We start from the raw sequence: 12,559 nt of genomic DNA, 5'->3' as shown, positions 1-12,559 counted from the left end.
ATAATCTCTAAGTTACTGTATCAACCAGATCAAGGTAAATAAATTTGAGTCCATACAGTGCGTAGAATAGAGCCTTGCATGTACTGGGTCCAGGTATATGTGCTCAATTGGCAAGTTATATCTGCCTCTGTGCAACCCCATGGACCGTAGCCCACCAGGCTCCTCTGTCCATGGAATTTTCCAGGAAGAATACTGGAGTGGGTTGCCATTTCCTACTCCAGGGTATCTTCCCAACACAGGAATCAGTCCTGTGTCTCTGTGTCTCCTGCACCCAGTTACATATGATTTGTTAATAAGAATTCACTGATTTCATTTGATCAACAGTATGTTGTAGACAACTGCAGTGTTTTATTTTTTTAATTGTGGAATGACATATGACATTATATTAGTTTCAAGTGTACTACATGATGATTCCATATTTGTATATTGCAAAATGATCACCATCGTTAAGTCTAATTAATATCTGTCACGACACACAGTTACAATATTTGTCTTGTGATGAGATATTTTAACTTGTTCTCTTATAACTTTCAAACATAGAATACAGTATTATTAACTAAAGTCACCATGCAGTACATTACATTCCCACGGGTTACATATTATATAGCTGGGAGTTTGTACCTTTTGACTTTGTTCACTCATTTTGCCCACCTCACCTCTGGCAACCACTGATCTATTGGTGCTCTATACCCATGAACTTGATTTTTGTTTGTTTGCTTTAGATTCACATATAAATGAGATCATACTCTTAGAGAGCGAACTTATGGTTACCAAGGGTAAAGGGTAGACAGGAGGGATAGACTGGGAGTTTGGAATTGACAGGTACATACTACTATGATACATGTACATACATAACTGAATCACTTTGTTGTACACCTGAACCTAACACAATATTGTTAATCAACTATCCTCTCATATAAAATAAAAAAATAAAAATAGAGAAAATGTGATCACACAGAATTTGTTGTCTTCTGACTTATTTCACTCAGCACGAACCCTCTAGGTCCATTCAAGCTGCTGCAAATGTCAAGACTTCCCTTTTTTAAAATGACTGAATAATATTCCATTATTATATTATAGATATATGTATCAGTTCAGCTCAGTTCAGTCGCTCAGTCATGTCTGACTCTTTGCAACCCCATGGACTGTAGCACACAAGTCCTCCGTGTCCATCACCAGCTCCTGGAGCTTACTCAAACTCATATCTATTGAGCCAATGATGCCATCCAACCATCTCATCCTCTGTCGTCCCCTTCTCCTCCTACCTTCAATCTTTCCCAGCATCAGGATCTTTTCAAATGAGTCAGTTCTTCATAAAGGGTGGCCAAAGTTTTAGAGTTTCAGCTTCAGCATCAGTCCTTCCAATGAATATTCAGGACTGATTTCCTTTAGGATGGACTGGTTGGATCTCCCTGCAGTCCAAGGGACTCTCAAGAATCTTCTCCAACACCACAGTTCAAAAGCATCAGATCTTTGGCACTCAGCTTTCTTTATAGTCCAACTCTCACATGCATACATGACTACTAGGAAAACCACAGCTTTGACTAAACAGACCTTTGTTGGCAAAGCCATGCCTCTGCTTTTTAATATGCTGTCTGGGTTGGTCATAGTTTTTCTTCCAAGGAGCAAACGTCTTTTAATTTCATGGCTGCAGTCACCATCTGCAGTGATTCTGGAGCCCCCCAAAATAAAGTCTGTCACTGTTTCCACTGTTTCCCCATCTATTTGCCATGAAGTGATGGGACTAGATGCCATGATCTTAGTTTTCTGAATGTTGAGTCTTAAGCCAACTTTTTCACTCTCCTCTTTCACTTTCGTCAAGAGGCTCTTTAGTTCTTCTTCACTTTCTGCCATAAGGGTGGTGTCATCTGCATATTTGAGGTTATTGATATTTCTCCCGGCAATCTTGAATTCAGCTTATGCTTAATCCAGTTCAGCGTTTCTCATGATGTACTCTGCATATAAGTTAAATAAGCAGGGTGACAATATACAGCCTTGATGTACTCCTTTCCCTATTTGGAACCAGTCTGTTGTTCCATGTCTAGTTCTAACTGTTGCTTCCTGACCTGCATATAGGTTTCTTAAGAGGCAGGTCAGGTGGTCTGGTATTTCCATCTCTTTCAGAATTTTCCAGCTTGTTGTGATCCACACAGTCAAAGGCTTTGGCATAGTCAATAAAGCAGAAGTAGATGTTTTTCTGGAACTCTCTTGCTTTTTCCATGATACAGTGGATGTTGGCAATTTGATTTCTGGTTCCTCTGCCTTGAGTATCTGGAAGTTCACAGTTCATGTATTGTTGAAGCCTGGGTTGGAGAATTTTGAGCATTACTTTACTAGCATGTGAGATGAGTGCAATTGTGTGGTAGTTTGAGCATTCTTTGGCATTGCTTTCCTTTGGGATTGGAATGAAAACTGACCTTTTCCAGTCCTGTGGCCACTGCTGAGTTTTCCAAATTTTCTGGCATATAGAGTGCAGCACTTTCACAGCATCATCTTTTCGGATTTATATATCATATTATACCATGGAAATACATATCTATATATACATCACATTTTATCTATTCGTCTGTTGGTGGAAACAGGTTGTTTCCATACCTTGGCTACTGTAAATAATGCTGCAGTGGACAAGAGGGTGCAAGTATATTTCCAAGTTAGTATTTTCATTTTCTTTGCATAAGTACCCAGAAGCAGAACTTCTGGATCATATAGTAGTTATTTTTAAGTTTTTGAGGAACCACCATGCTGTTTTTCATAGTAGCTGCATCAATTCACATTCCTAGTGTACAGGGTTCCCTTTTCTCCACATCCTTGCCAACACTCATTATTTCTTGTCTTTTTTGGCAATAGAATTTCTAATAGACATGAGGTGATATCTCATTGTGGTTTTGATTTGCATTTCTCTGATGACCAGCGATCTTGAGCATCTTTTCATGTAGCTATTGGCCATATGCGCATCTTCTTCAGAAAAATGCCTATTCAGACATTCTATCCTCTGTCCATTTCAATCAAGTGTCATAAATGCCTTTATACAGAGCATCTGAGTAAGTAATGTTTTTAGTGATTCAAACTTCCATGAAACTTAGGATTCAACCTTTCCAATTATAAAAATAAGAAGAATCACACTTAAATGGCTAGATTTTTCTTTTCCCTATGTGAGATAATAGAAATTCAATCTTTTTCTGGTAAATTGCAGAATTCTTTGAGCCAATCTTCCCTACACAAAAGTGTGATGCTTGTTTGTTTGACAGGGTGGTACATGGAAGAAATGTTTTCTCCTTTGTGTGTCAGTGTTTCATAATTTTTTTAAAGAAAAGAAAAAGAAATGATGGACCAAAGCACTGTCTGCTGAGTAGACAACCATGCCCAGGTGATGACCAGGAAGGTGTACCATCTCTCTGAATCATAACTGAAAAGATATGTTCCCTGATTTGGAAGGAGAATTAACCTACCTGGGTGTTTTCATGGTTCATAAGGAAGATTTCTCAGCGGGGAGCAGTGTTTTCACTAATGGTTTACATTGTGAACAGAGAACTATTTACCCTGAACATGACAGTCTTGGTAAAGAATTAGCAATGCTAGATGAAGCCTCACCTAAGCCTTTATTAAAGGGTGGCTTATGAAATGAGTTCCAAGGTTAGTTGTGACCCCAGCAGCAGAAAGGGTAAAATTTCGGTGACAGGGTCATCCCAGTTTTCAACTTCCCAATTTTATGGTTTTAGCCTTTCCAAACCACTGGGTTTATGCACCAGGTGATAAAGCTGGGGTTACACAGACAACTCCGTGGGGTTCTCACATCCTCCCTGGGCTACTATGTTCCTATCATCTCGCATGGTACCTAAGAGAGCTCTGCACACAGTCAGTGCCCACTGCATGAAAGAATAAAGTATAGCAGAAAAATTTTCAGTGTTTTACCTACATTGATAGTCTGAACAAATATAGACAAATTCCCAATTCCACCTCTTTTAAACTCCCCACATTGATTTTCCCGCCTTTAAAACTCCAAGGTTGAGAACACGTGTGTTTTCCCCATCTGGGTTTTGCTATGTACAGTGACAGCCACGTTGCCCCAAACCATAGCTTCCTGTTGAGCACGTGTCACAGCAGCGGCCAGTCACACCAGGCTTACATCGGCACTGGCCTCCCAGTCGGCTGCAGCTGGGTCCCATCGAGCCCTGTGGATGACACTTGCAAGCTGCAGGGAACAAAGAAAGTTAGAGGAAAAGGAAGTGACAGCAAAGCACCTCGGCCCATTGGTAGCTCTAGTTTTGATCTGTCTTTCTCTTTGGATACCTCTACCTCCTCAGATTATAAGGATTAAAGACAATCATGCCTGTGAAGTACTTAGCACAGTGTTTGGCACAAAGTAAGTACTCAATAAACACTACTTAACACACATCACTCAGCAGTAAACATTACTTAACAAGTTACTGAAAGGCTTGAAATAGATCACTTCAATCATTAGTTGTTCCAATGTTATTCTTATTGATGCTATTATTTCTTCAATTCCTGATGATCTATGTTGATGCCGGATTATGCCTTTCATTTCCCTTATTCCATCTTTCATGAAATTGTGGGCATCCTGAAGCCGGAGTCCTGCATGGAAGAAGCATCTGACTGGAACTCAGGAAGCCCAGACTCTCCTTGTGGCTGTCACTCTACAGCACTGATTCTCAGCTAGGGGGAGATCTTGCTCCCCAGGGGACATATGATAAAGTCTGGGGGCATTTTTGGATGTCACACCTAGCAGGAGGGTGCTGCTGATATCAGGTGGGCAGAGGGTAGGGTAGCTGCTAAACATCTTACAACACACAGGATAGTGCCCCCTTCCCAGAAAAGTGTTACCCAGACCTAGATTTCAAAAGTGCTGAAACCCTGTTCTACAGTTTAGTGAAATGGGCAAGTCACCTCATGTTTTGGACTCAGTCTCATTTATTAAATGAAGGTTGAGGGATGAAAGAGGTTGTTTATAGTTCATTCTAGCCCTAACATTCCAGGATTCCAAAGAAATATTTTAGGACCGTTGTTCCAGAAATCTGGCATTCCCCAAGTGACTGCCAGGCCCTTCTTTTACATACTTTTTCTGTACTGTAAGTTATGATTTCAACACATGGAGAGAATGCACTGTGTATCTAATCATTGAGCAATTGGTATTTACATTGGCTGTTAAGCTAAAACATATTAAACCATTTCACTCATGTTCCTTTGTACAGACAACGGTGCTTCAGCGGAGCCCATTGAACAGATACCCACGGCCCCATTGTGCAGCCTGGCAGACAAACTGGCTATAAGCCTTTCATATGCTCCAGGGAGCACCTGAGGTCCCAATGCTGAGGCAATTTCAACACAGTTGTGTAGCTGATATTCATCTAAATCCTGCTTGCTGCAGAAATTCTTCAGTGAGTTGATTTGGGGAATAAAACCAAGCTTTTAAAATAATGGGAAAAAAAAGGGTTTCTGTTCATAGTAGGATCCTGTTCAAGATTTCAGTTATTAAAATAATTAGATCTATGAGAGTCATGGTTGAAAAGAGACTCAATTTCATCCTTTTAATTGCATGCAACTGAAGATTTTAAGATTTTCAGTTTATTTAAGAAATCAACTAAATATTTACATTTGTTGACTTATGGCAAAGAAAACAAGCCTTTATCTTTTTATTATTATATTTTTTTACTTGCTAATCAATTTGTCTTAGATTAGAAAGACTGCTAACTAGACTACTTGTGATGGATTAAGAAATGACAGCTTAGGGAGTTTCCTGATGGTAGCGCGGATAAGAATCCACCTGCCAATGCAGGGGACACAGGTTTGATCCTCTTTCCGGGAAAATCCCACATGTCACAGAGCAACTAAGCCAGTGTACCACAACTACTGAGCCTGCACTCTGGAGATAAGAACTGCGAGTACTGAGCCCGCATGCCGCAAAATAAATAATTAAAAAATTAGGACTTAGATGGTGCACTCTGTAGTATTACTGTGGAACTCTAATTCCACAAAACCCTCCTTCAGAAAGTTTTGTCTTTTTCTATGGCTGATTCATGTTGATGTTTGCAGAAAGTAACACAATACTCTAAAGCAATCATCTTTCAATTAAAAATAAACACATTAAAAAAAAGAAATTTTTGTCTTTTTCAGTTACACATGGACAGTGCTGTTCTACATCAAACAATCTGCCTTTTAGGTGACTTGCAGTACAGATTAACATATTAAACCTCTGAGAAGTACTGCAAGAAAGTTACCTTTGTTTTTATTGAATTATAGTTGGTTTTTAATGCTCTGTTAGTTTCAGGTTACAGTACAGTAGTTCAGTTGTATATATATAAAAGAATATATATTGGAGTAGGAAATGGCAACCCACTCCAGTATTCTTGCCTGGAAAATCCAATGGGCAGAGGAGCCTGGCAGGCAACAGTTCGTGAGGTCATAGAGAGTCAGATATGACTGAGTGCACACACACATATGAAGAATATACATATACATATGTATTCTTTTTCAGATTCATTTCCCTTAGAGGTTATTACAAAATATTGACTTTAGTTCCCTGTGCTATACAACAGGTCCTTGTTGTTTATCTATTTCATGTAGTTTATACCTGCAAATCCCAATCTCCTAATTCATCCCTCCCCATATATTTCCCCTTTGATAACTATAAGCTTGTTTTCTGTTTTGTAAATAAGTTCATTTATAGAAAAATACTTTCAAAACTCAGCATCTCCACACTTATTTTACAGCTTGGTCCTATATCCAAATAATATTTATTAACATCCTGTATGCTTAGTGTTCCACAGATGCATTTTGGGAATTGCTGGCTAAAACCACACAGCTATTATGGGGACAAGGACATCATTCCAAGCTTATTCTCAAGGAGAAATGATCTATAGTTTAATAGTTATATGAAGAATAACTGTTTAGGTTTCTTGAGATTTTATCTAAATTATAACCTAATACTATTCAAAACGTTTCCTAATGACTTGGTTGAAATAGTGAAGAATGGTATAGCAAACTGATCACCAAGTTTGTCGTTTTGAACAATTGGTGGAAAAAACAGCACTGGAAATAAGTTTGAATTCAACAGGTCAAGTTGGGAGGTGAACCCGATGGCGCAGATAAATCTCCCCTGATCTTTTTGCTTTGTCTACACTGACGTTAGTTTCCATGGGCTTTACTTCAAGCCTCTTCAGTGTTTTCCTTCCTGTCCTCTGACACACCCGCACCGCAGGGTGCAATCTCAAACCTGGATGACGATTTCAGTAATCCATGCTTTTCTACTCCTCAGATTTCTAACATCATCCTACCAGCGGGTCAGCCTCTCACTCCTCAAATTTCGTAGAGAAAACAGGCAACTGCAAAGGGACTGCAGTCCCCTACTTCCTGTTGCCCAGATCCTGTCTCACAGGGACTGACACCCGTGCTCACCCCTGCAAGCTGGTGAGGCAGAGGTGTCCCAGGGAAGAGATGTCCCGGCAGCTACGCTCTGTGCCCGAGGGGACTTTCCTGTGGAATACGGACGGGGAAGCCTGCTGTGCTCCAGTCCATGGGGTCTCAGAGAGTTGGACACGACTTAGTGACCGAACAACACTGCCCTCCTTCTTCAGTCTTTCCCTTTCAATCGACATCTGTATGTGCTTAAATCTCTCCCATCTGTAGAGTCGCCTCCTTGATCTCAAATGTGTCTCCTGCTACTGCCTTGTCTCTTGATTCCTTGGAAGTCAAATTTCTTTAACAATTGTTTCCTTGCCATCTTCACTACCTCCTCGCCCATTTACCCTTATGCCAACGCAACAGCCCGCCCCTAAATGTTGGGGCTCCTTGGGGTTCTCTCACAGGCTCTCTTCTTACCCTACATCCATTTCCTAAGTGACTGTAATGAAGCTGTGTCTTTGCTTTTCACCTGCATTTATGTCTGCTGTCACATCTCAGTCCTGGTTCCAGCTCTGCACAGACAAGCCTACGGTTGTCCCACAGGTACTGCCAGTCAAACACACCCACAGTCTCCTTTCCTTTCAGCGCCTATTGCCAGGAAATAGTGCCACCATCTGCCAAGCTGCTTGGTGCAGAAAACTGAAGGCCATGTTTGATACCTGCCTCATCATAATCAACACGCCCAATCCATCCCACTTGCTCCCACCCCCAACATCAAGTTCTTCACAAGCCTGGTCAGTCTGACCAACTGACATGTCTCAGATGTGTTTATCGCTCTTCATTTCCCATCACTTCCCTAATCTAGGCCACTCAGATGACCATGGTGAGAGCCCCAAAGATGTCCCAGTTCAGTTCAGTGGCTCAGTCGTGTCTGACTCTTTGCGACCCCATGAATCACAGCACGCCAGGCCTCCCTGTCCATCACCAACTCCCGGAATTCACTCAGACTCATGCCCATCAAGTCCGTGATGCCATCCAGCCATCTCACCCTCGGTCGTCCCCTTCTCCTCCTGCCCCCAATCCCTTCCAGCATCAGAGTTTTTTCCAATGAGTCAACTCTTCTCATGAGGTGGCCAAACTACTGGAGTTTCAGCTTTAGCATCATTCCTTCCAAAGAAATCCCAGGGCTGATCTCCTTCAGAATGGACTGGTTGGATCTCCTTGCAGTCCAAGGGACTCTCAAGAGTCTTCTCCAACACCACAGTTCAAAAGCATCAATTCTTCAGCGCTCAGCCTTCTTCACAGTCCAACTCTCACATCCATACATGACCACAGGAAAAACCATAGCCTTGACTAGATGGACCTTAGTCAGCAAAGTAATGTCTCTGTTTTTGAATATACTATCTAGATTGGTCATAAATTTTCTTCCAAGGACTAAGCGTCTTTTAATTTCATGGCTGCAGTCATCATCTGCAGTGATTCTGGAGCCCAAAAAAATAAAGTCTGACACCATTTCCACTGTTTCCCCATCTATTTCCCATGAAGTGATGGGACCGGATGCCATGATCTTCGTTTTCTGAATGTTGAGCTTTAGGCCAAATTTTTCACTCTTCTCTTTCACTTTCATCAAGAGGCTTTTCAGTTCCTCTTCACTTTCTGCCATAAGGGTGGTGTCATCTGCATATCTGAGGTTATTGATATTTCTCCCGGCAATCTAGATTCCAGCTTGTACTTCTTCCAGCCCAGCGTTTCTCATGATGTACTCTGCATATAAGTTAAATAAGCAGAGTGACAATATACAGCCTTGACGTACTCCTTTTCCTATTTGGAACCAGTCTGTTGTTCCATGTCCAGTTCTAACTGTTGCTTCCTGACCTGCATACAGATTTCTCAAGAGGCAGGTCAGGTAGTCTGGTATTCCCATCTCTTTCAGAATTTTCCACAGTTTATTGTGATCCACACAGTCAAAGGCTTTGGCATAGTCAAGAAAGCAGAAATAGATGTTTTTCTGGAACTCTCTTTCTTTTTCGATGATCTAGCAGATGTTGGCAATTTGATCTCTGGTTCCTCTGCCTTTTCTAAAACCAGCTTGAACGTCAGGGAATTCACGGTTCACATATTGCTGAAGCCTGGCTTGGAGAATTTTGAGCACTACTTTACTAGCATGTGAGATGAGTGCAATTGTGCGGTAGTTTGAGCATTCTTTGGCATTGCCTTTCTTTGGAATTGGAATGACAACTGACCTTTTCCAGTCCTGTGGCCACTGCTGAGTTTTCCAAATTGGCTGGCATATTGAGTGCAGCACTTTCACAGCATCATCTTTCAGGATTTGAAACAGCTCAACTGGAATTCCATCACCTCCACTAGCTTTGTTCGTAGTGATGCGTTCTAAGGCCAACTTGACTTCACATTCAAAGATGTCTGGTTCTAGATTAGTGATCACATCATCATGATTATCTGGTTCGTGAAGATCTTTTTTGTACAGTTCTTCTGTGTATTCTTGTCACCTCTTCTTAATATCTTCTGCTTCTGTTAGGTCCATACCATTTCTGTCCTTTATCAAGCCCATTTTGCATGAAATGTTCCCTTGGTATCTCTAATTTTCTGGAAGAGATCTCTAGTCTTTCCCAATCTGTTGTTTTCCTCTATTTCTTTGCACTGATTGCTGAAGAAGGCTTTCTTATCTCTTCTTGCTATTCTTTGGAACTCTGCGTTCAGATGCTTATATCTTTCCTTTTCTCCTTTGCTTTTCGCCTCTCTTCTCTTCACAGCTATTTGTAAGGCCTCCCCAGACAGCCATTTTGCTTTTTTGCATTTCTTTTCCATAGGGATGGTCTTGATCCCTGTCTCCTGTACAATGTCAGGAACCTCATTCCATAGTTCATCAGGCACTCTATCTATCAGATCTAGGCCCTTAAATCTATTTCTCACTTCCACTTATAATCATAAGGGATTTGATTTAGGTCATACATGAATGGTCTAGTGGTTTTCCCTACTTCAATTTAAGTCTGAATTTGGTAATAAGGAGTTCATGGTCTGAGCCACAGTCAGCTCCTGGTCTTGATTTTGTTGACTGTATAGAGCTTCTCCATCTTTGGCTGCATAGAATATAATCAGTCTGATTTTGGTGTTGACCATCTGGTGATGTCCATGTGTAGAGTCTTCTCCTGTGTTGTTGGAAAAGGGTGTTTGCTATGACCAGTGCATTTTCCTGGCAAAACTCTATTAGTCTTTGCCCTGCTTCATTCCACATTCGAAGGCCAAATTTGCCTGTTACTCCAGGTGTTTCTTGACTTCCTACTTTTGCATTCCAGTCCCCTATAATGAAAAGGACATCTTTTTTGGGTGTTAGTTCTAAAAGGTCTTGTAGGTCTTCATAGAACCGTTCAACTTCAGCTTCTTCAGCATTACTGGTTGGGGCATAGACTTGGATAACTGTGATATTGAATGGTTTGCCTTGGAGATGAACAGAGATCATTCTGTCGTTTTTGAGATTGCATCCAAGTACTGCATTTCAGACTCTTTTGTTGACCATGATGGCTACTCCATTTCTTCTGAGGGATTCCTGCCTGCAGTAGTAGATATAATGGTCATCTGAGTTAAATTCACCCATTCCAGTCCATTTTAGTTCGCTAATTCCTAGAATGTCGACCTTCACTCTTGCCATCTCTTGTTTGACCACTTCCAATTTGCCTTGATTCATGGACCTGACATTCCAGGTTCCTATGCTATATTGCTCTTTACAACATCGGACCTTGCTTCTATCACCAGTCACATCCACAACTGGGTATTGTTTTTGCTTTGGCTCTATCCCTTCGTTCTTTCTGTAGTTATTTCTCCTCTGATCTCCAGTAGCATATTGCGCACCTAATGACCTGGGGGGTTCCTCTTTTGGTATCCTATCATATTGCCTTTTCATACTGTTCATGGGGTTTTCAAGTCTTCCATTTTTGTCTCCCCTCCGTCATCAATTTTCTACCCTATTGCCACAGCAACCTTTTAAAAGGCAGTCTATTCAGATAACTCCTTCTTCAAAGTTTCAGTTGACTTCCCATCGCCTTAGGATATCTAAGTCACATCTCTTTTCATTCTGCTGCTCCTTGACCTCTCAGCTCACTGGTTCTCTATGTGGGAGGTACCCACCCACATGGGGCATTTTAGAAATTCCAAGGGGTAATTTTGGTTGTCAAGGTAATTGGGTGAGGTGTGTGACTGGCATTTAGTGGGTGGAGATCACAAATGCTAGACAGTCTCACAAAAAGGAAAATCATCTCATGTCTCTGATAGCTTTTGAATGTTTCACCGAAGATCCATGAAGGAGGATTCTGTTTATAGTTATGAGTTGAAAGCTTTACCCTGTGTTTTTAAAACATGTTAAACCTTTTTACAACACACCTGCTTGCATGGCTGTCTCATATGTAGTGATTCTACACGTATGAGCATCTCCACACTTCACTGTCTCCCAGTGTGTTCATGTCCATGCATGTACATATTGCAGGACAAACTATAGCTCCATAAGTTACTTCCCGTTTATTTCTCCTTTGTGTTTGCACGTAACACTGACAGTATTTAGAAGTTGTGTGTTCAGGTAGGCTATAGTTCCTGTGAATTTCACTGCAGGATAGGAAAGAGTGATACAAAATATTTGTAATAAGGAGGGAAGGTTGTGTCAGCTGACATTTAGAGCCACTGCCTGAGCCAAACCAAAGAACCTGTCACAACTCCCAGTATCTGCATGACTGTGCTGTCACTTCCTGCATAACTGCCTACATCTCCTCCTTAGAGCGTCAGCTCTGGTGACAGCAGGGAAGGTTCTAGTCTTACTTACACCTATGCCTACCCCAGTGGCTAATTTTCAGTAAATGCTTATTAAAAATTCTGCAGTAAAGAAGTATACATGCATTCTTAGTATTATTGTATCTTTAAGTTGATACTAAGACAACTCTGCATTCTCCAAACACAAACCAAGCAGGGTGACACTCAGAAGGAAACCAGATGGGTTAGGCTTAGGACTGAGGACAGCCAACCCAGGACTGCAGTTTACAGTTCTTGGTCAGAGTTGGTTTAAGAGCTGGCCATTCTTGGCACCAAGCCGATGGAACAGATGACAAGAGTTCCTGTTAGCTGCAGAGGTTTATAATGCCGACTCACCTCTCCTAGAAACTTCTAAGGACTTTATATTACCAACTACAGTCCATCC

General features: G+C 41.2%; 1 protein-coding gene across 1 annotated transcript in view; it reads right to left on the bottom strand.

Moving 5' to 3' along the window:
* The window catches only part of LAMB4 (laminin subunit beta 4), a 118,398-nt gene that overhangs the window by 47,768 nt on the left and 58,071 nt on the right, over window positions 1-12,559 (bottom strand). The window contains 2 exon segments of the mRNA XM_018047504.1: window positions 4,049-4,192; window positions 5,247-5,424. Coding sequence (XP_017902993.1) covers window positions 4,049-4,192; window positions 5,247-5,424 — 322 coding nt within the window.

Source organism: Capra hircus, chromosome 4 (assembly GCF_001704415.2).
Source record: "Capra hircus breed San Clemente chromosome 4, ASM170441v1, whole genome shotgun sequence".
Taxonomy (NCBI): Eukaryota; Metazoa; Chordata; class Mammalia; order Artiodactyla; family Bovidae; genus Capra; species Capra hircus.
Note: the sequence above shows the minus strand (reverse complement) of the source record. Positions and strands in the feature narration are given on the sequence as shown.